General features: G+C 52.9%; 1 protein-coding gene across 1 annotated transcript in view; it reads left to right on the forward strand.

The window, feature by feature from the left end:
• FCRL5 (Fc receptor like 5) overlaps positions 1–20,634 on the forward strand; it is a 32,798-nt gene that overhangs the window by 11,169 nt on the left and 995 nt on the right. Inside the window, exons 4-15 of the mRNA XM_059413586.1 lie at positions 1,700–1,954; positions 2,230–2,517; positions 3,998–4,276; positions 6,675–6,953; positions 10,862–11,140; positions 12,292–12,570; positions 16,472–16,750; positions 17,180–17,296; positions 17,912–17,939; positions 18,867–18,949; positions 19,117–19,182; positions 20,412–20,521. Of these exons, the coding sequence (XP_059269569.1) occupies positions 1,700–1,954; positions 2,230–2,517; positions 3,998–4,276; positions 6,675–6,953; positions 10,862–11,140; positions 12,292–12,570; positions 16,472–16,750; positions 17,180–17,296; positions 17,912–17,939; positions 18,867–18,949; positions 19,117–19,182; positions 20,412–20,521 (2,342 nt within the window). The remainder of the gene's footprint in view (positions 1–1,699; positions 1,955–2,229; positions 2,518–3,997; positions 4,277–6,674; positions 6,954–10,861; positions 11,141–12,291; positions 12,571–16,471; positions 16,751–17,179; positions 17,297–17,911; positions 17,940–18,866; positions 18,950–19,116; positions 19,183–20,411; positions 20,522–20,634) is intronic.

Consider the following 20,634-nt stretch of genomic DNA (forward strand, 5'->3'; position numbering starts at 1 on the left):
TCGCCTCCCTCTCTTCTTTCATCTTATTTTATGTTTTCTTCCCTTCCGCTACGTTCATCTGTTCTGTTCCTTAATTCCCACATATGCATTTGTCTTTCTCTGACTGGCTTATTTCATTTAGCATGATAGCCTCTAGTTCCATCCACATCATTGCAAATGGCAAGGTTTCATTCTTTTTGGTGGCTGAGTAATATTCCATTCCAATACCACATCTTCGTTATCCGTTCATCTGTCAATGGACATCTGGGCTCTTTCCATGTTTTAGCTACTGTGGACATTGCTGCTATAAACTTTGGAGTGTGTGTGACTTAGGTAAAAGGAAATTTGAAAAGAAATTTATTTGAATAGGTTCTGAATCTATGTGTAATTTTAAGCTTATAGGATTTACTTGGAAGGGCGCCTAGGTGGCCCAGTGGGTTAAGCATCTGCCTTCTGCTCAGGTCATGACTCCAGGGTCCTGGGATCGAGTCCTGCATTGGGCTCCTTGCTCCGGGGGGAGTCTGCTTCTCCCTCTCCTTCTGCAGCTCCCCTACTCATGCTCTCTCTCTCTCTTTTTCTCTCTCAGATAAACAAAATCTTTTTTTTTAAAAGATTTACTTGGAATAATAGGCAGCATGAGAATTTTTCAGATAGATAGACAGGCAGACAGATAGATAGACAGGCAGACAGATAGAGGTACAGCTAACCCATGAACAACATGGGTGTGACTTGCACAGATCCACTTACCTGCAGGTTTTTTTGGGGGGCGGGGGGTTTGTTTGGTTTTGTTATAGGACAGAGCTATAAATGTATTTCCTCTTCCTTATGATTTTCGTAGTTAACATTTCCCTCTCGTTTCGTTATAAGAATATAGTCTGTAATACAGAGAACATACAAAATACATGTCCGTTGACCATTCATGTTGTCACTAAGGTTTCTGGCACAGGTGGCTATGAGTAGTTGGGTTCTGGAGGAGTCAAAAGTTATACTCTGATTTTCCACTGCGTGGAGGATCCGTGCCCACCCCCACATTGTGCAAGGGTCAACCGTATATAGAAAGCAAGGGACAAGGAAGAAACATCTCTCTTTTTTTTCCTGTGCCCTAAGGCCACCTGTCTGGAATTTGAAGCAGTTATAATGCTGTTTCTTTTGCAAACAAGGAAGCAGTGTGGTAGTAACAAGGAGCAAATTAGATGCTTGTCCTCTTTGAAGTGGCAATTGCCCTCCTCGGAATCGACCTTCTGAAATCATAGATATGCACCCCCCAAACGGAAGGGACTCAAATGGTAAAGAAGGAAACTCCCTAAGTAAATCACATCATGTCACAGTGAGGGAAAACTTGAAGGCCATTAGAGGTCAGGTTCGGTCAAGAGATTGACGGCAAAGTGTTCACAGCACAGTGAGTGAAAGAACAAGTTAGGAAAGACACACACTATTCCGATGTCCTAAAGCGAGCACAGCACACCCCGACTCTCCCGAACTGGCCCGCGGAGAAGAGCACCAGAAGAGTGCACGCCTGAGAGAAGATTGTGACTTACGTTTCTGCTTTCCAAGTTGACTGGGGCGTATGTGCTCATTTTAAATCAGGACGAAAGGAATTGTAATTACTGTATGCTTTCTTTTCCCCATCCCCTACCCTATAAAACCTGTTTGGAATAATAATGACAGGAAGGGAGAATCCGTGGACGGCCCCCAACGGCCATCCTGGTGTCTCCTGCAGCTGAGCTGATCCTGCAGGCTCCCTCGTCCGTGTTTGAAGGTGACTCTCTGACTCTGACGTGCCAAGAAAAGCCAGGTTTATCCCTGAAGACCAGGACCCTGTACAAGAATGACAATAAGCTGATAGACCTTGGTAAAAAATCCAGCTTCCACATCAACCACGCAGATCTGAAGGATAATGGAGAATATCGCTGTTTTGGATCTGAGACCCATGGTCGCGCTTTTTCGTCAGACGCAGTCAGAATCCAAATCCAAGGTAAAGCCTTTGTCATTTGTGAGGAGGGCTCCTGGGAAGGAAGGTCCCTGAGGTGGTCGAGGAGGAGAAGGGTGAGCTGGGGCATCACCAAACCTCAGGGCTCGTTCCCGCAAGCATCAGAGAGAGTGCAAGCGTGCTTTGCGCTGAAGAGCACGGGGGTCGTGGCGCCCCCTCTTTGTTCCCTCTGCTCTCGGCGGCCGCAGACAAGCTGTGCTTCTCTCCAGAGCTGCTCCAGGCCTCACTGCTCTGGGGCCTGTTGGGATTCTTCTCTCCAGAGCTGTTTCCACGACCCATACTGAGGGCCAACCCCTCCTCGCCCAACCCCGGGGAACCAGTGATCCTGACCTGTGAGACCCAGCTCGCCCCTCAGAAGTCAGATGTCCAACTCTGGTTCCAATTCTTCAGAGATTACCGGCGCTTGGGGTCAGGCTGGAAGGGCTCTCTGAGAACCTCAATACCCTCCGTCGTGGGGAATGAAGACCCATCGCATTACTGGTGTGAGGCAAAGACAGTGTCTTCCAGGGTCCGCAAAAGCAGCCAGAAACTCCAGCTGCCCGTGCGGAGTAAGTGTGGGCAGGTGCTGAGATCTGCTGGGAGGAGCCCGGCAGAGCCTCACATCAGCCCTCGGTCGCCCTCTCGGTCCGGCTCTAAAAGCCCCACCACTCCCGGCTTCAGTCCTCCTCCTGCCACCCAACCTACCTCTCCCCTTACCCGCCTCCTGCTCCCCCCCAAGTCGCCTGCTCGCGTCGGCCCAGCTGCCTGAGCGAAGCACCCCAGGCTGTTTGGCTTGCACGACAGAACCGTACTCGCTCAGAGTTCTGGGGGCTACGAGTCCAAGATCAAGGCACCAGCAGACTGGTGTCTGAGGTCAGGTTGTCCCATCACTGGCCACCATCCCCCAGTTTCCCGTTCCGCGTGTCCTCCTGCTCTCTGAGGATTCCAGCCTTATCTGATCAGGGCCCCGCATTATAGCTTCCTTTAGCCTTGATGATCCCCTCAAAGATCCCATCTCCAAATAAGCCACACGGGGGGTTAGGGCTTCAACATACGCATTTCTAGGGAACAGAGTTCTGCTGATGACACATCCCGATGTCTCCACCGGCTCTCGGATGCCTGAACACATGCCTGTCTTCTGTGGGCCTCGTGCTTTGTGCAGCCCAGGAACCAGCGCCCTCAGTGTGTCTGCAGCATCTCCACCCTTCTCCCCTCCCCCCTTCCTCTCTTTCTCTCTCTCTCCCTCCCCTTTTCTCTCCTGTCCCCCAGGGATATGGAGGTGTCTCCTTCCCAGGCATCAGTTAATTGTTGACAATAACCAATAGGCGCCCCTGGTGGGATCCAGAGGTGGGTGGGGGCGTCATGCTTACGCCAAAGATGTGGCCAGGGGTGTGGAGGCCAGCAGACCAATCTCTCCTTCACCGGTGCACTCAAGGCTGTTCGGTCAGGCGTGGCCGTGAGAGGTCATAGCTTCTACAGGGGTGTCCCTGCACGCAGGGCCAACTCCAGCGCACTCCCAAGAAGACAAGGGATTCAGCGCTAGGACCAGGGCTCAGGAGACAGATCGAGGTCCTAGCGGGCTCTGGAAACAGCTGGCAGAGTGGCTGCAGACGGGCCTGTGAGCTTCTACCTAACTCTGTCCTCTCTTCTGGAAACAGAGGGAGTCAGGCTGGGCGCCGGGAGAACAGAGCAACAGGGGACAGGGTCTGGAAGTGTGTGTGACTCTGGTAGAAAGAAGGGTGAAGGGTGGACCCTTGAGTCCAGCCCCAGTGAGCGGAGAAGTGGAAAACAGGGGCAGAGAGGAAGACCCCTGGACTGGGCAGGGGAGGGGTCCAGGGCCCCTGGCGGGAGGAAGGAACAGGTAAGGGCCTGGAAGAAACTTCTTCCCCAAGACCATCATTGACACTGGAAGATGGGACCGAGATCGCGCAACAAGAGGGGGTCCGTGGGGCGGAGGGGCCGCAGGTGACGGAAGGGGAAAGGCGAGCTTGGACTGACCCGTGACGGACCCGCACAGGCGCACCTGCTGACTGACGTTTCTCTCCTCAGTCCCCGTGTCTCCCCCTCTCCTCACCCTCAGCCCTCCCAGCACCCACGCTGTCGAAGGACACTGGCTGACACTTTCCTGTGAAGCCAAGACAGGCTCTTACCCGATCGAGTACCAGTTTCTTCATGAAGAAGTGGTTCTCAGGAAGACGAAGGTCACTTTTAGGGAAACGGCGACCTTCCAGCTCTATCTGAAGGCAGAGCACTCCGGGACCTACTTCTGCACCGCAGACAACGGCCTGGGTATCCGGCGCAGCCAGCCGGTGTCCCTCTCTGTCACCGGTAAGCCCTGGATGGTCAGTCCCCAACCCGGTCAGAAGCATGTCCCCACCTTCTAGAGCCTCTGCCTCTTCCTCCGCTTCCGGATGTCCTGGCTCTGGGGTCGGCTGCCCCGTCTTTGCGCATCCCACTGGCGCAGGGTAGCGACCTCCATTCCGCCCAGACCCTTGAGGAGCCAGAACTTTTCCTCTTTCTCACCACTTGTCCTGTGACTCTCCCGCTGCCCGGTGTTCTCAGAAACTACAGAATCAGTCCCCAGGGGCTCGCAGGTGTTTCTTGTCCGCCTAACATCACATATTGATCACAATGGGGTAAGAGCCACAAAAGACACACGGCCGGCAGCAGGACGCGAGGTTCCCCACAGACGCCCCTCCTGCTCAGGCATGTGAGGACTGACAGTGTGTGCGGCCAGATGGGCTCCGGCGGTCAGGCGGGAGGCCACGCGGGGGCCTGGAGAGCCGAGGTGGCTCAGCCTGCCCACCGGCGTCAGGCCCCAAGGCCACAAAAGCGGGTGTCCACGTTACAAAATGGGTTCCATGGAGCCTTGAGCATTGTGCTGTCCATGGAGAACAGAGTCCAGGCGCAGTGCTGGGGGCGGGGACTGGAAGGTGCAGGCCCGGACCAGTGCGGAGCCCAGTCCTGGCTCAGGACCAGAGCAGACTCCCTTTCCTCGTCTGTAGAAAAAGCACAGCCAGGCCAGAGACAAGCCTGAATCCAGCCCCTCCCGCAGCAGATGCACAAAGCATTATGAGGAAATAGACCCGGGAGTCCTATGGGACCCTCAGAGGAAAGACCGGGGAGACATGGCTCTGATGTCTGGACAGCCGAGGGCATAGCCAGTGGCATCTCCGGGAGCGCCCTCCCGGGTGGAAGGCTCTGCGTGAGGGCGCCTCTGCTCGCCTAAGGCAGGAGGGCCCTGGGGCCGGATTGCGCTCCACCTATGGACGCCTCAGGCCAGCCTGCGTGGCCTGGGCACACAGTTCTGGGGTCACGCAGAAGGTGTGGACTGCAATAGAGCAAGACCAGTCCAAGGGCTATGAGTACCTGGGCTGTAGGTGGGCAGAAGGAACCCCAATGTCTCCTGTGCCCTGAGAGGATTCTGGGGGAGTCTGCGCACGAGTTGACGGCTGGATAGCGTGTCATGGGAAGTGGGGAAGGACAGCAAGAGGCTGTGGCCCAGGCAGGGGCAGGTGCTGAAGGCCTGCGGGAAGGAAGGGAGTGGTCCAGGGCCAGGACCTGGGGACACTAGAGCTTCATCCTGAAGGGAGCTCTGGGGTCTGCGAATAGTTTCGCGCTGGGAGGGTCAGTGCAGGGTCACTACAGGTGAGCATGGATGGCAGAAAAGACTGTCTGGGGAGCAGCCAGGATCAGAGCAGAGGCCCCAGAAGAGAGGCCAGTCCGGACCCCAGGCCAGCCCCGTGGAGGGGGAAAGCCCCTGAGAACCGTGGCTGGCAGAGAAGGTGCCGTGTCCGCGTGTCCCACGGAAACCAAGGGAAGAGACAGCTTGAGCAGAAGACAGGGGCCAGTTCAGGCAAAGCAGAGCTGAGAGCTGGTGAGAGGCGAGGACTGAGTCACTGCCCCTGAGTCCAGCCACAAAGCACCGAATGCAGAAGCAGGATGCAGACGAGAGCGGAGTGCTGAGCACGCCGGCTGCCTCACCACCTACAGCGACGGGCCTCAGCTTCCTCTTCCGTACCACAGGGTCCATAAGCGCGCCTGCCCCACAGGACTCTTTGGCAATTCAGTAACGGTTCGCGTGCCTGTTTGCGATCACCTAAGACAAACGCACACACACCGGGCACGCGCAAGGAAGCCCTATAGTACCATTATCATCACCGACACAGAAAACCCGCTTTATAGATCGGTGGGGATAAAAAGCAGGTCTCAATGCACACAGAAAAAGAAGTGGGATGAAGAGAAGTGGAGACAGTAAGTGTAGCCCCGTCCTTCAGAGCTCGGTCCTCAGAACCAGGGAGAAAGGCGCCGGCGGGAAGAGCGAACACGGGCCTGGTAGTTGTGTTTGTGGATTCTCCTGCGTGCAGGGGATGGAACACATCTAAGTGGAACTTGGAAGGAGCCAGTCCAGCGAGAGCATCTGCATCTGGGACAGACAGAGGCAGCTGGACTGGGGGGGGGGGGGACCCTCCTTGGGCAGGGGAGAGGCAAGTCTACCAGGGTCACAGGTAAGCGTGGCGCCTGGCAGCAGCAAAATAAGAAACTTCTTCCCCAAGAGCATCATGTACACTGGAAAATGGGACTGAGGTCACCTAACAAGGGGGGTGTTTGTGGAGAAGGGGCTGTGGGTGACGGGAAAGGGAAAGGCCAGCGTGGAGGGCAGGGCTGAGACTGGCCCGTGACGGACATGCAGAGGAGCACTGCTGACTGACGTTTCTCTCCTCAGTCCCCGTGTCTCGTCCTGTCCTCACCCTCAGCCCTCCCGGACCCCGAGCTGTGGAGGGAGACCGGCTGATGCTTTCCTGTCAAGCCCAGAGAGGTTCGCCCCGCATCCTGTACCAGTTTTATCGCGGAGACGTGCCCCTGGGGAGCAGCTCGGCCCCCTCTGCAGGAGGAGACTCCTTCAGTGTTACTCTGACTGCAGAGCACTCCGGGACCTACTTCTGCACGGCGGACAATGGCTTTGGCCCCCAGCGCAGTGACCCCGAGAGCCTGTCTGTCACAGGTAAGCCCTGGATGCCTACTGGTCACTCGTCTTCTACTCTTGTGTCCCTATTTTACAGAAGACGAAACTGAGGCCCCATGCGGTAAGTGTCGAGACAGCCGGCACACCAGGGACTCTATTCTCGTCTGCAATCTCCTGCACCTGCACTGAGCACTTCGTGGCTGAAGTCAGGGGAGGTGACTCAGTTCTCGCCCCTCACACTGCCCCTTCCGAAGTCTGCATGTACCTTCCAGTCCCTGCCGCCCCCCTACCCCCACCACCCACCTGGTGGCCCTGGCAGCTCCCTTTCTATAGAACCAGCTGCCTGGGCCTCAGCCCTCACGCAGCCCTGGCTCAGCCAGAACCCCGGTAGCTCAACGTACTCCCCAGCTTTTGCCAGATGAATGTGTTCCCTCAAATTATTTTCTCCTGCCCTGTAGGTTCAGTCCCCAAGACCATTTTTTCTTAACTCAATGCACAGAAGCATCTCCTGCTTTCCCCACTAACACATGCGCTCACGAAGCCACAAGCACAGTCAGGGGGACAAGTCAGCTTCTCCAGAGTTCCCAAGAGGTTCAAGAGCTCACAGCAGGGTGGACGAGGGAAGGGGGAAGGGCTTTCTGGAGTTTCCGTGATGCTGTGTCCCAACCCTTTAAAATAAGTTTCATTTTACGGTATTACATCTTTAAAGTTTGTGTTGAAGTATGACACACATTCAGAAAAGTATACAAATCAGGGGTGTACAGTTCATGGTGACTCATGTAGCCACCAAAACGGTGTCATGTTCAGAGTGAAGTCGCTTCTATTTACACTGGGATCTTTGCTTACGAGAGAGTGAGAGTCTGGTCGTCCACTGGTGCATCGGCTCTTCCGAGAGGCTGACGTATGACCGAGAGACCTTGAGGGGCTCCTTCCCCCTCAGAAGGAAACAGAGACAGGGCATCCCCAGAGGGGGGAGACTTGCTGGCTGGACACCCAGGGAGTGCGTAAAACAAGAAACACAACACGTGCAGACCCACGGAAGAGATGAGCAATGTCTCAGAATAGGGCTTACTTCTCAAAAGCAGGTTATGTTAACACGCGACAGGCTAGATGCTCCCGTCACGGGACTCCCGGGCCACCAGCTGTTCTCCTCGTGTCTCTGTCCATCATCCCTGTCGCTCCTGGGCATCCTCCACTCCACCCCCATGACTTCTCCTGACTCACAGCTTCTGCAGCTCCCCGCGTCGACGAATCAGCTTCTGGGTGGGACCCCTCGCTCTGGATTCCACTCTCTGCCTGGGCTGCCAATGTTGGGTGGCTCATTGCCGAAACAGTGAGCGGCTCTCCCTGGTCTAACCACCCACCAAGGCCACGGCCAGGCTACTGCCCACCATTAGCCTAACAAAGTACGGAGGTGACATGACACATAAGGAAGTCTGTTTCAGAAAATGCTTGTTTTAGGGAACTAGAGGCATAGCACAGATTCTGAGGTTTCCTAGAAAGAGCCAGGGTGCCTGAAAAACATTTGGGTCATCAGATCTAAGTATGAGTCAGAAAACCTGAATACAAGCTCTGGCTATGAACATCATTGGTTCGTAATTTGGGCGAAACATTTAAACTTTCTTCGTCCTACTGTTTTCACCTTATATTGGTAGTTAGATAAGACAATAATTAGTGTCTGTGGCAGCCCCAGAGTTCTGTGATTTGAGTTGGAACAGGAACCCAAGGGCCAGGAATTCATGATGCTCTGGAAGAAAGGTAGGAGATGCACCAGTCAAAGACCCAGAGAGGACAGCTGGGGAAAACCGTGCGGGCTGCAAAGCTGGGCTCACTTACCTGTCCCAGCAAGAGAAAGCACCACCATGACGGGCTCCATCGCCGCTCATGGGGGAGCTTGGAGAGGCACCCTGAGGGCTGTGGGAGTGGGTGTTAGTCAGCGCGTGAGTGCAGCTGGAGATGGCGGCTGCTGAGTGTGCAAAGGGGTGATGTGCTGATCTTAGGAACGCGTGGGTCTCGGTACGGATGGCCTTATCTTTGAGCCTGTGGATGTGAAGGCTCTCTGTCTCCTTGATAACCCTTGTTTTCAATCATGGAAATCAAGAATGACCAAAAGAAGGCATTTTCCCCAATATAAAGTGTGAAGAGATGATGTAAAGATGTAAAGAGATGATTTAAGAAATTTTAGTGTTCTGGGCGCCTGGGGGCTCGGTCGTTGAGCGTCTGCCTTAGGCTCAGGTCATGATCCCAGGGTCCTGGGACTTCGAAGAGAGGAAAGAGAACCGAGAATTCTAAACCAAATCCGCAAGTCATACTCAGACATGCAGGGACCCAGGGAACGTAGTGTCTATTAAACCCTTTTTAAAAAATTATTTGATGAGAGACACCTGGGTGGCTCAGTGGTTAAGCCTCTGCCTTGGGCTCAGGTCATGATCTCAGAGTCCAGGGACAGAGCCCCACATCGGGCTCTCTGCTCAGCGGGGAGCCTGCTTCCTCCTCTCTCTCTGCCTGCCTCTATGCCTACTTGTGATGTCTGTCTGTCAAATAAATAAATAAAATATTTTTTTAAAAAAATCACTTGATGACAGAAACCAGCCAGACAAATTAGGAATTGATACAAAGGACTCAAACTTACTTCACTGTGATATAAAATGCATGCACTGAATATCTTTCCGCAGCTGGAGCTCAGCTCAGAGAATCAGTTAGAAGCTCTGAAGCAGGCTCATTACTAAGCCTCTCTCTGGACCAATTAAACTTAGAATCTCTCAGATGTGACCTCAGAATCGATATTTCTTAACACATGCTTAGGTGAGAATATTGTATAAATAGGGCTGACAACCACGGGTTCAGAAATAAAAACAAAGGCTAATCAACTGTGAGAATTATGGTTACAGAAAGTGCCAAAAAAGGTAAAAAATACATGTAACAAAGAAAAGGCAGTTGTTCTAAGGGAGCAGAAGAAATAAAAGAACAACACGTCTCTCGTGATTATGATCCTTATTTCGTAGCAGAAAACCAAAGAAAAGACTTGACTGGATACATTTTGAAAAATTAAGAGTTTTCAAATCTTTTGCTTTGTCAATAATGTCTGAATCCTTTACAGGCGGTAACTTCTCATCAATGGATTGTAGTTCACCAGCAGCCCTGGAAACACCCAGTCTTAGACCACAGGGTCCCACAGGAGGCAGTGACTGAGCTGTTCAGAGGGAGTAACTGTGGAGTTGAGGCTTAGGAGTAGAGAAGGAGCAATAAGTAAGCCTTTGCACTTCTATGATTCACACCAGTGAGAGTGTGGGAATAGGAATTCTTACGTTCCCTTAGTGCAAATGCAAACCGGCCCAAAGCTTTTGAATAATAATGTAGCGTAAGCATAATATATGCTTATTTGTGAAGTTCATATTCCTCATCCCAGAAATCCCACTCCTAGGAATTTATCCTAAGCAGCATGGGCACACATGGGCCAGGGTGGAGATGCAGGACTGTGGCCCGTGGCATCATCTGCAGGAGGAGGACATGGACATTCCCGGTCGGGGCATCCCCCGGTGCACCACGGTGAATCCACACACTGGAAGGATTTGTGCTTATTAAACTAATCAAGCAGTATTCACCCCCAAATTATCAAACTGTACACTTGAAAGGGTTGCCTTTTGTTGTGTACAAATTACACCCAGGTGAAGTTGGTCTCTAAAGGTGGAGGAGATACACCCGTAAGAGTGATGTGGAAGGATGCTCGGGACGCGCTGCTGAGGGGAAAACCCGGCTGGAGACCAGGACCTGTGTGCCTGTATGTGTCATGTGTTTGCTTACTGTTGGTGTGAACCGGTGTTCTTACACATAGGAAAGATCTAGTACGTGCCACAGATGCTCTCCAGGGGTAATCTCTGAAAAAATGAAAATAAAGGAAATGTGAAAAGATCCTGATGTCAACTACCTTATTTTTCCTCCCTCAGTCCCAGCGTCCCGCCCTGTCCTGACCCTCAGGGCACCCAGGACCCGAGCCGTGGTGGGAGACATGGTGGAGCTTCGCTGTGAGGCCCAGAGGGGCTCTCCCCCGATCCTGTACCGGTTTTACCATGAGGATGTCATCCTGGGGAGCAACTGGGCCCCCTCTGGAGGAGGAGTGTCCCTCAACCTCTCTCTGACCGCAGAACATTCTGGAAACTATGCCTGTGAGGCCGACAATGGCCTGGGGGCCCAGCACAGCGAGGAGACCTCACTCAGTGTCACAGGTGAGTTGACCACCCCAACTGCAGCATAACTGGGCCCACCGTGCCCCCACCTTCCCCAGGAGCCAAGATCAGAGGTCCCACGGGACCCTTTGGCTTGGGACATCACAGCAGGCCTACTGCCCAAACAGCCTCCATCTGGGAGCTCTGGAGTCTGCATTTTCGGGAACCTGCACCTTCCCTTTGCTTGCTGTGCACTTCCTAGAAGCAACGCCGTAGCCACTGTGACCCAAACTTCCCTAACATAGACGCAAAGGCTCTCAGGGCACCAACTGCATCCTAGTCCACAATGATCAACCAGAAAGGAAATTACAAGTACAGTGTGTCTCACCTCACAGATTTAAGTGGGGTTCCCTCTGTCCGATAATCCATAAAAAGGCCAACTCACTCACCCATTGGCCCTTTAATTTCTCTGGGCTCGGGAGGTCAATTTCTCTGGGCACCAGGAGGTCTGGCTAGAAGACTTCTGATGTCCTCTTCTGACTTCTTACCTGTCCCTGAGCGTTCAGCCATAGCACAGTCTCCACCTGGCCCTGTCATGGGCTGATCTCCCTGCCATGCCCCATTCAGTGCCGACTTGGCATCTCCACCCTGCATTCGGCCATCAGTCCATGACTCTAACGTGCACATGGGTGAACCACTCAACACCGTGGCTTGGCATCTGCTCCACATCAGCCACACTGCCATGTCCGCCGTGGCTCCAATAACCTGAGCACAGCCTCCTGTCCTTCAACCCTTTGAATCACCCCTTCCTCAGACCCCAGCAGAGCCCCGGCTCACTGACGCCTTACTCCCTCCCAGACGCTCAGTGCCATCCCTGGCTGCGTGAGTAACAGGTCTCTCCTGTTCCTACTTTTGATGGCACCGATTTCTCCTTTTCCCCAATTATCTTTTGATTTCCCAGAAGTCAGCTGAATCTTTGTTTTCAGATTCCCCAAACACACTTGCAGCTGCATACCCAACCCCGGTGCCACACATAGCACCACACCAATGTCATTGTTTCTTCAGATCCACACAAATTACAGCTGGGTTCTGAGTAGTGTCACAAAGTCCCTGAAAGCTACAGAAAACAGTTTCCAGTTTGAAAGCTCTCTCCTCTGGAGGAACATACTTCCACAGTAGAAACTGATGATTAACTATTTTTCCTCCCTCAGTCCCAGTGTCCCACCCCGTCCTCACCCTCAGGGTGCCCAGGGCCCAGGCCGTGGTGGGGGATGTAGTAGAGCTTCACTGTGAGGCCCAGAGTGGCTCTCCCCCGATCCGGTACCGGTTTTACCACGAGGACGTCACCCTGGGGAGCAACTCGGCCCCCTCTGGAGGAGGAGCATCCTTCAACCTCTCTCTGACCGCAGAACGTTCTGGAAACTACTCTTGTGAGGCCGACAATGGCCTGGGGGCCCAGCGTAGCAAGACAGTGCTACTCAGCGTCACAGGTAGGTTGGTCCCGTCCACAGTAGCATCACCAAGTGTGGCACGCCTTCTCTCCCCAGCAGCCAGAGGGGAGTTCTGACACCCCCACTGTTGGTGAGATAGCCCAACCCCGGGGAATTCCTGCTGGCAGGAATCCTGCCCCATCTTCAAGCCCAGGTCCCTCTTCCTGTATGGGATCCAAACACCTCACTAGACATCCAAAGTCTTTTTAGGCAATAAACTCTAGACTGATCTGTAGTTATGCTTGTGAAAGAGAAATTACTAAACTTTGAAAATATGTCTCTCTACTCCAAAAAAAAAATTTAGCCATCCCTTATCTGGGTTTCTCTCTCTCTCTCTCTCTCTCTTCTCTTTATTTTTTATTTCTTTTCAACGTAACAGTATTCATAGTTTTTGCACCACACCCAGTGCTCCATGCAATCCGTGCCCTCCCTAATACCCACCACCTGGTCCCCCCAACCTCCCACCCCCCTCCCCTTCAAAACCCTCAGATTGTTTTTCAGAGTCCGTAGTCTCTCATGGTTCACCTCCCCCTTCCAATTTCCCTCAACTCCCTTCTCCTCTCCATCTCCCCTTGTCCTCCATGCTATTTGTTATGCTCCACAAATAAGTGAAACCATATGATAATTGACTCTCTCTGCTTGACTTATTTCACTCAGCATGATCTCTTCCAGTCCCATCCGTGTTGATAGAAAAGTTGGTGACAATGTGGAAATTCCTCAAGAAATTAAAAATAGAGCTTCCCTATGACCCTGCAATTGCACTACTGGGTATTTACCCCAAAGATACAGATGTAGTGAAAAGAAGGGCCATCTGTACCCCAGTGTTTATAGCAGTAACAGCCACAGTCTCCAAAGTGTGGAAAGAACCAAGATGCCCTTCAACAGACGAATGGATAAGAAAGATGTGCTCCATATACACTATGGAATATTATGCCTCTGTCAGAAAGGTTTTTCTCTCTTTGACCCTCACAAGCCTCTACTCTTATGCTTCTTTTATTACCATAAATATAAACATGCCTCAAACTTCCATATTAAAAACTCTGTATTAACATTAAGTCTGTGCATAGCCCTTCGGGAGACAAAGCCAGTCCTGTTTACAAAATGATTCTTAAAGCAATGGGGACACAGGAAACCCTCACAGAGCGGTGAAAGTTAGATGGCCTGGATGGAATCAGCCAGCCCTCCACCAAATCCCTCCATTCTTTACACTGCCCTCTGACCTTTTGACATTAAGTATTATATCCAAAGGAAATCTGCTACTTGTGAGCTCTGAACCTGTTGCGATGGCCCCTACTGGCTGTTCCAACCTCCAGATTCCTTTTAGGGAGAACTGGGGTATAGCAAAAGTATACAAAGGGCAGTTGAGATGAGTGTTCTGGTCATCACCATCATCACCACTGCCATCACCACCATCACCACCACCAGCATCACCATCACCACCATTACCACCACCAGCACCATAGCCACCACCATAACCAACCACCATCACCATCATCACCATCATCATCACCAACATCACCATCACCATCACCACCACCACCACCACCATCATCACCATCATCATCACAAACCCCCCCCCCACCACCATCATCATCACCATCATCATCACCATCACCATCATCAACACCACCACCACCATCATCACCATCACCATCAACACCACCACCACCACTGCCAGCACCGTAGTCACCACTATAACACTACCATCACCACCATCACCTTCATGATCACCATCAACACCATCACCAGCACCACCACCACCATCATCACCACTGCCACCACCACCACCATAACCACCACCATCACCACCATCACCTTCATCATCACCATCACCATCATCATCATCATCTCTGAGTCCTTACTTGTACTAGGCCCTGTGCTTAGTATTTAGCATGTAATATCTCATTTCATCTTAAAGATAAACCAGTGAAACCACTTTTATCCCCAATTTGCAGGAGAGGAAAGAGAGGTTTAGAGGTAGAAAATAGCCAGTTTACATGTAGCTGGCAATAGGAAAGCCATGTTGAAGGATGGGTCTACCCAGGTCTTCACCTGAGTCTGCATTGTGACATTCCTTTATGGCCGTATTTTCACACAACTTTTGAGTTTTTATTGTATTTTATTTTTGTATTACATTCAGTTAGCCAGCATATAGTACCTCATTAGTTTCTGATGATTCAGTGATTCATTAGTTGTTTATAAGACCCAGTGCTCATTACAACCCATGCCCACCTTAATATCCATCACCTGGCTACCCCATCCCCCTCCCCTCTGAAACCCTCAGTTTGGGTCCCACAGTCCAGAGTCTCTCCTGGTTTGTCTCCCTCTCTGAATTCTCCCCCTTCGGATTTCCCTCCCTTCCCCGTCATCCTATCTGCTATTTCTTACGTTCCACGTACGAGTGAAACCACATGGTACGTGTCTTTCGCGGCTTGACTTACTTCACTCAGCATAATTCCTTCCAGTTCCAAACATGTCAATGCAAATGGTGGGTATTCAACTTTCGAGTTTTTAGCAATTATTCTGAAGGAAGACATAAATCTTCATGATGAGTAAATGAATGGCACAAAAGGGACAATATGAAAAGTGAAGGTCTCAACCTCCCTGCAGGAACAAACACACCTTCACGTCCACATACTTCCAAGATAAAACCACTGTTAATAATTTCATGGGGAAGAAGAGAGTCTCATGGATATTTTCTTTTTTTTTTTAATATTTTACTTAAATTTAATTTAGTTAACATATGTAGTATTAGTTTCAGAGACAGAGTTTAGCGATTCACCGGTCGCATACAACATCATATGGCCCTTTAACGCCCAGTTGCCCCATCCCCCAACACCTCCCTCTACCCCAGCAACCCCCTTGTTCCCTAGAGTTAAGAGTCTCTCACGGTTTGTCTCCCTTTCTGTTTTCATCTTATTTCTTCTTCCCTTCCCCCATGTTCACTATTTTGTTTCTTAAATTCCACATAGGAGTGAAATTGTATGGTATTTGTTTTTCTCTGACTGACTTACTTCTTTTAGCATAATACCTTCTCGAAGTCCTAGCCTCACCAGTCAGACAATTCGAAGAAATAAAAGGCATCCAGACTGGCAAAGAAGAAGCCAAACTTCCACTCTCCGCAAATGACATGACAGTCTATGTAGAAAACCCCAAATATCCACCCCCAAGTTGCTGAAGTCGTGGGTATTTTTCTAGAAATATTCAAATATACTATAAACATAGAGATATAACCTTTTTTCACAGAGGTAGAATCAGGTTATATGTAATTCTACAACTTGCATTTTCACATAAAAAAAATACATCTTGGATGTCTCTTGTATTTCATTAGTCACTTAACAAGGTTGTCTCTAGTTTTTAGCTATTATAAGAATTCGTCCGCCGAAATCCTTGCACAAATGCTTTTGCCTAACTCACGTCAGTATCCCTAAAGGAAGCAGTCTTACAGGTAGATTTGTGGGGTCAAATGTGATGTGCATTCTAAATCAGGCAATTATTGCCATGCGAGAAAGTGTCTCAAATCCACAGTCCCTCCAGAGCGTGGTGAGGTCTGTTTGTCCACAGGCCCAAGAGTATTATCTGTCTCTTCAGGCTTTGCCCTTCTGGTGGGTGTGTTTATTGTATATATTTAATTAGGAATAGAAACAATCATCGCTTCATCTATCTATTGACTACTTGATGTTTTCAGCAATTCACACCTTCCCGCACTTCTCTGCTGGGTATTTTTGGGTATTTTTGTGCGTCTGTGGATGAAGGTCATTAGTTTTGTCTGTCATAGGAGTTTCCGTCTAAGAGATTGAATCCAAGGTTGAAGTCTGCGCTCTGCCACTTGTTATGATTTCTGCTCGTTTACAAATATGTTAGAAATAGGAACTTAGATATTCACTTTTGTCTCCCTCAGTCCCAGCGTCCCGCCCCGTCCTCACCCTCAGGGCCCCCGGGACCCGGGCCATGGTGGGAGACATGGTGGAGCTTCGCTGTGAGGCCCAGAGCGGCTCTCCCCCGATCCTGTACCGGTTTTACCACGAGGACATCATCCTGGGGAGCAGCTCGGCCCCCTCTGGAGGAGGAGTGTCCTTCAACCTATCTCTGACCGCAGAACGTTCTGGAAACTACTCCTGTGAGGCCGACAACGGCCTGGGGGCCCAGCGCAGCGAGGCGGTGACACACAGCGTCACAGGTAGGTTTCCTGTGCCCAGGTCGCAGATGTGGACAGCTGTCTCCTCCAAGGATGTTCTGATAATCCTCATCATGCGTGAGCTGGGCACGGTTTCTCAGGGACAGGGACACAAAGCTGAGTTCTCCATGTGGTCCTCTTCTGACGCGTTTCTGAAGGGACAGTGCTTGAGCGGGATCAGAGGCCAAGGAGGATCCCTGACGTGATGCTCACCGCTGGGCCCCGCCCAGCCCGGCCCTCCAGCCCCGCCTCAGCCGCAGACATGAGCCCCGTCCCCGGGAGCAGAGCCATTTCCCGGGAGGCTGTCTAGCCTCCCAGTCCTGGTGCCTGGATTCTTCCTCCCTCCTAGGCCCCGGCATCAGCTCCAGGGGTCAGAGCAGTGCGAGACCACGAGCCTCTCCCTCCAGCTCACACGCGGGGTCTCCCCTCCAGGGCTGACAGGGAGCAGAAGTGGCCCTGTTGCCACAGGCGTGGCCGGGGGCCTGCTCAGCGTGGCGGGCCTCGTGGTCATGGCTCTGCTGTTGTACTGCCGACTGCCCAGGAGAGCAGGTGGGTTAGCTTCGCTTGAGTCCCTGCCCTCCCCGCCCCCTCCCCTCAGGCTCCTGCTGCTTTCGTAAGCACCCCTGAGTTCTCAGCACCTCCTCCCCCTGCACAGTCCCAGTGCCCACCTTCCCCGCCCACCTCCCCAGAATTCGTCTTTACAGAGTTGCCCAAACAGCCCCAGTGCACAGAAGATGCCTCCGTGAGACAGACTTTATCCACAGCACAAACCTCAGCATGTCTCCCTCTGCACCCTTACAAGCCCCAAGGGAATGGGAGGAAGAGGAGAAAGACCGAGAAATGGGAGTGAGAACAGAAACCCAGTGGGACCTGATGACTTGCTGGTTGTTTCATGGGCAGTATTTCCGCAGCTGCTCAGACCTGTTTCCCACCTGCAGCTACGCAGCATTGCTCTTGACAAATCCTCTTCCGGGGTGTACCTGTGCCCCACCGCGAGCCAGGGCCAGCCACCTTGCCCCATCTGCCACCTCCCTTGGGCATAGCAGAGCCGGGTCCTCCCAGTCCCGCTGACCTGCGACAGGTTCTCGTGACCCTCCGAGCACCTGTGTCCCTTGGAAAGGCCCCCTTCTCCTGGCCCCAGTGACCCTCTGTTTTCCTTTGCAGGAGGAAGGCTGACCTCTGACCCCGCCAGGTATGTCCCAGACTGTGTTGTGTGTGGTTAATGAGATGCCCACAGGGGATAAAAATGAACCAGGTCTGGTCACTGCTGGGTTGTGCGACATGTTGTGTGATAGGTAGGTTGTATGACCTTCATGTTACTGTTTCCCTGGGCATATATGTTAAAGCAATTGCCAGGACGGTCTCACCACCACCTTAGCCACATACACCTTCTTGCATCAAGAGGTACTAAATAAAATTTAGTGACGTACTTCTCTACCCCTGTTGCCTTGGTGGTCTGAGTGACCACTACAAGACTGAATCCATCTGTGTCCTAAGCGAGTCTCAGCTTGGTCAGCCTGCAAAGCTCTGGCCATGACCAACCTAATAGCTGCTCCGGGGACATCCTAAGAGATGGAGTCACATGACCGGCCACCCAGAGGCACTGCCTATGAAGAAGGGGCTGCCATCTTGGATCTCAGAGGCTAACCTTGGGAGCCCTGCCATGGCTCACAGTCCATCTCTGGGCAAGCCCATGGCCCCAGCACCCAAACCACGCATAGCTCCTCTGGGCCTGATTATGACCGATTTCTCTGAGATCCTGGTCTCTCTAAGAGTTGGAATCCTGGCTTTTGTCCTTCGTGGTCGCGTGGTCTTGGGCAAGTCACTTCGCCTCTCAGAACCCTCCCGTTCTCCATCTATAAAAGAGGATAATGACAGAATCAGCTTCATATTTGTATAAACATTAGCACAGTGCCTGCTATGTACCCGGTGCCCATGAAGTCTGCAGATGTCGTGATCTATAGCGTGATCGCTCCTAACAGCAGATCCTCGGATGTGGGGTCGGTTCTGCGTCCGGGCTTGGCGGCCACCCGGTGGTAGAGAGACCTGGCAGCAGGAAGTGGTGGCCACAGCTGCTTCGTCAGGGCTGCTGGGAGACGTGGCTGTTTCTGTCTCGCAGGAGCCCTTCAGACTCCGACTCCCAAGAGCCCACCTACTACAATGTTCCAGGCTGGCTGGAGCTGCAGCCGGTGGACAGCAATGGTGAGGACCAATGACGCCCACCTGAGCAGGGACCCCAGGGTTGGTCCAGGCAGGGGTGAGGCAGGCAGGGACCATGGGGCTGTGCGGAGGACAAGCTCTGGCTGGGGACTAGCTCGGACAAGAGGCCAGGCCCTTGTCGCTCTCTCAAACTGCACCTTCTCTCTCAGTCAACCCTAAAGCAGGAGACGTGATGTACTCGGAAGTGCGGATTCAGCAGGGGAACAGACATGCAGGTAAGACCCGCGACTCTTGACTCAAAGGTGCAGCGTGCAGCTTCTGCAGCTCTGGGCCAAAGGAGCACAGAGCCGCCCTCATGCGGGGTTGCTACCTGCCTGCCCTGCTGGGGTCCCTGGCCCCACCGTACAGGCCACGCTCTCCATCCCCCACCCACGGCCTCAGGAGACACCTGCCTTGTTAGGCTGTGGCCTTCCCTCCTGTCATAGAACACGGGCTAGCATTCCCGTGCTCCCTCCGTCAGTTTTCTGTTGCTGCCATGACGAATGTCACCGATACATTATCTTACCGTGCTGGAGCCCCGGGCCCCCCGGGCCCCCCCGGGCTCACATTGAGGGTCTGCCCTGGCTGCCCTCCTTTCTGGAGGCTCCGGGGGCAGATGCACTTTCTTGCCCTTTCCACCTTCTTAAGGACAGCCCTCCCCCCAGCTCAGGGCCCCTTCCTCTGTCTTCGAAGTGGGAGGTGCTGTGCTGTGTCCCTCTGATCATTTGTCCAAATCGGTCTCCCTCTGAGCACAGCTGGGAAAGTTCTTCCCGAAATCTCAACCTGGAGAACCCAGGATAATCTGTCATTGCAAAGTGCTTACCTTAATTGCGTCTGCAAAGTCCCCTGTGAAGTCACCCAGTCGCGGGTTCCAGGGACTGGGACACGGACGTCTCGGGGCCAGGCTCTGCCTCCCACCCTAACCCACGGGGTTGAGAGAGCAGACGTGGAGATGCAGTCCCGGCCGCTCGAGGATGACTCACTGCTGGGGTCCCGGTCCATTCCATCAGGACAGTGTGTAAAAGCAATCACAGCACCTAGCGTCCCACCGACATGTGTGAAGGTCCTATGTGCCCAGTACAGGTCCAGGTGCTGTAAATAAATACGCTCCGTGGGCTTCTGTGTCCATTCACAGCGGGCGGGACCGTACCCGGCACGCGAGACGGACACTGGAAAATACACACACGCACACACACACTCACCAATTCACACTAACCCCAGGGGGGCTGGTGTCATTTCTCCCACCGTACTCCAAGCATTAGCACCGTACTCCCGTGCTCTCGGGAGACGAGGAGAGGCTGGGCTCTGCTGGAGGCCGGGGTCTCAGGACGGGCCCTGGCGGTACAGGGATGCTGCCGTCTGGGCGGGGAGGGGACTCAGGCTGGGTCGGGGACGTTGGGGGCATGGGGCCGGGCCAGAGGGCTGGGCCATCTTGGCCAGCTGAGTGCTGCTTTTCTTCCCACAGCGGCTTCAAACTCCGCATTCGGGCTCCTCCGGACCTACCTGCCCTCGCATGGCCCGGCCACCAGCCAGGAGCCTTCCAGACCCCGGCCCTCCTCGGTCATCTACTCCCAGGTGAAGGTGGCATCGCCCCCAGTCTCCACAGCTCCTCGAAGCTGAGTCCACACACCCTTCCCTGCACCCCAAGCCATCCTGGGGTGCGGATGTGCAAGTAGGAAGGTCTGAAC

The sequence above is a fragment of the Mustela nigripes genome, chromosome 10 (genome assembly GCF_022355385.1).
Source record: "Mustela nigripes isolate SB6536 chromosome 10, MUSNIG.SB6536, whole genome shotgun sequence".
Taxonomy (NCBI): Eukaryota; Metazoa; Chordata; class Mammalia; order Carnivora; family Mustelidae; genus Mustela; species Mustela nigripes.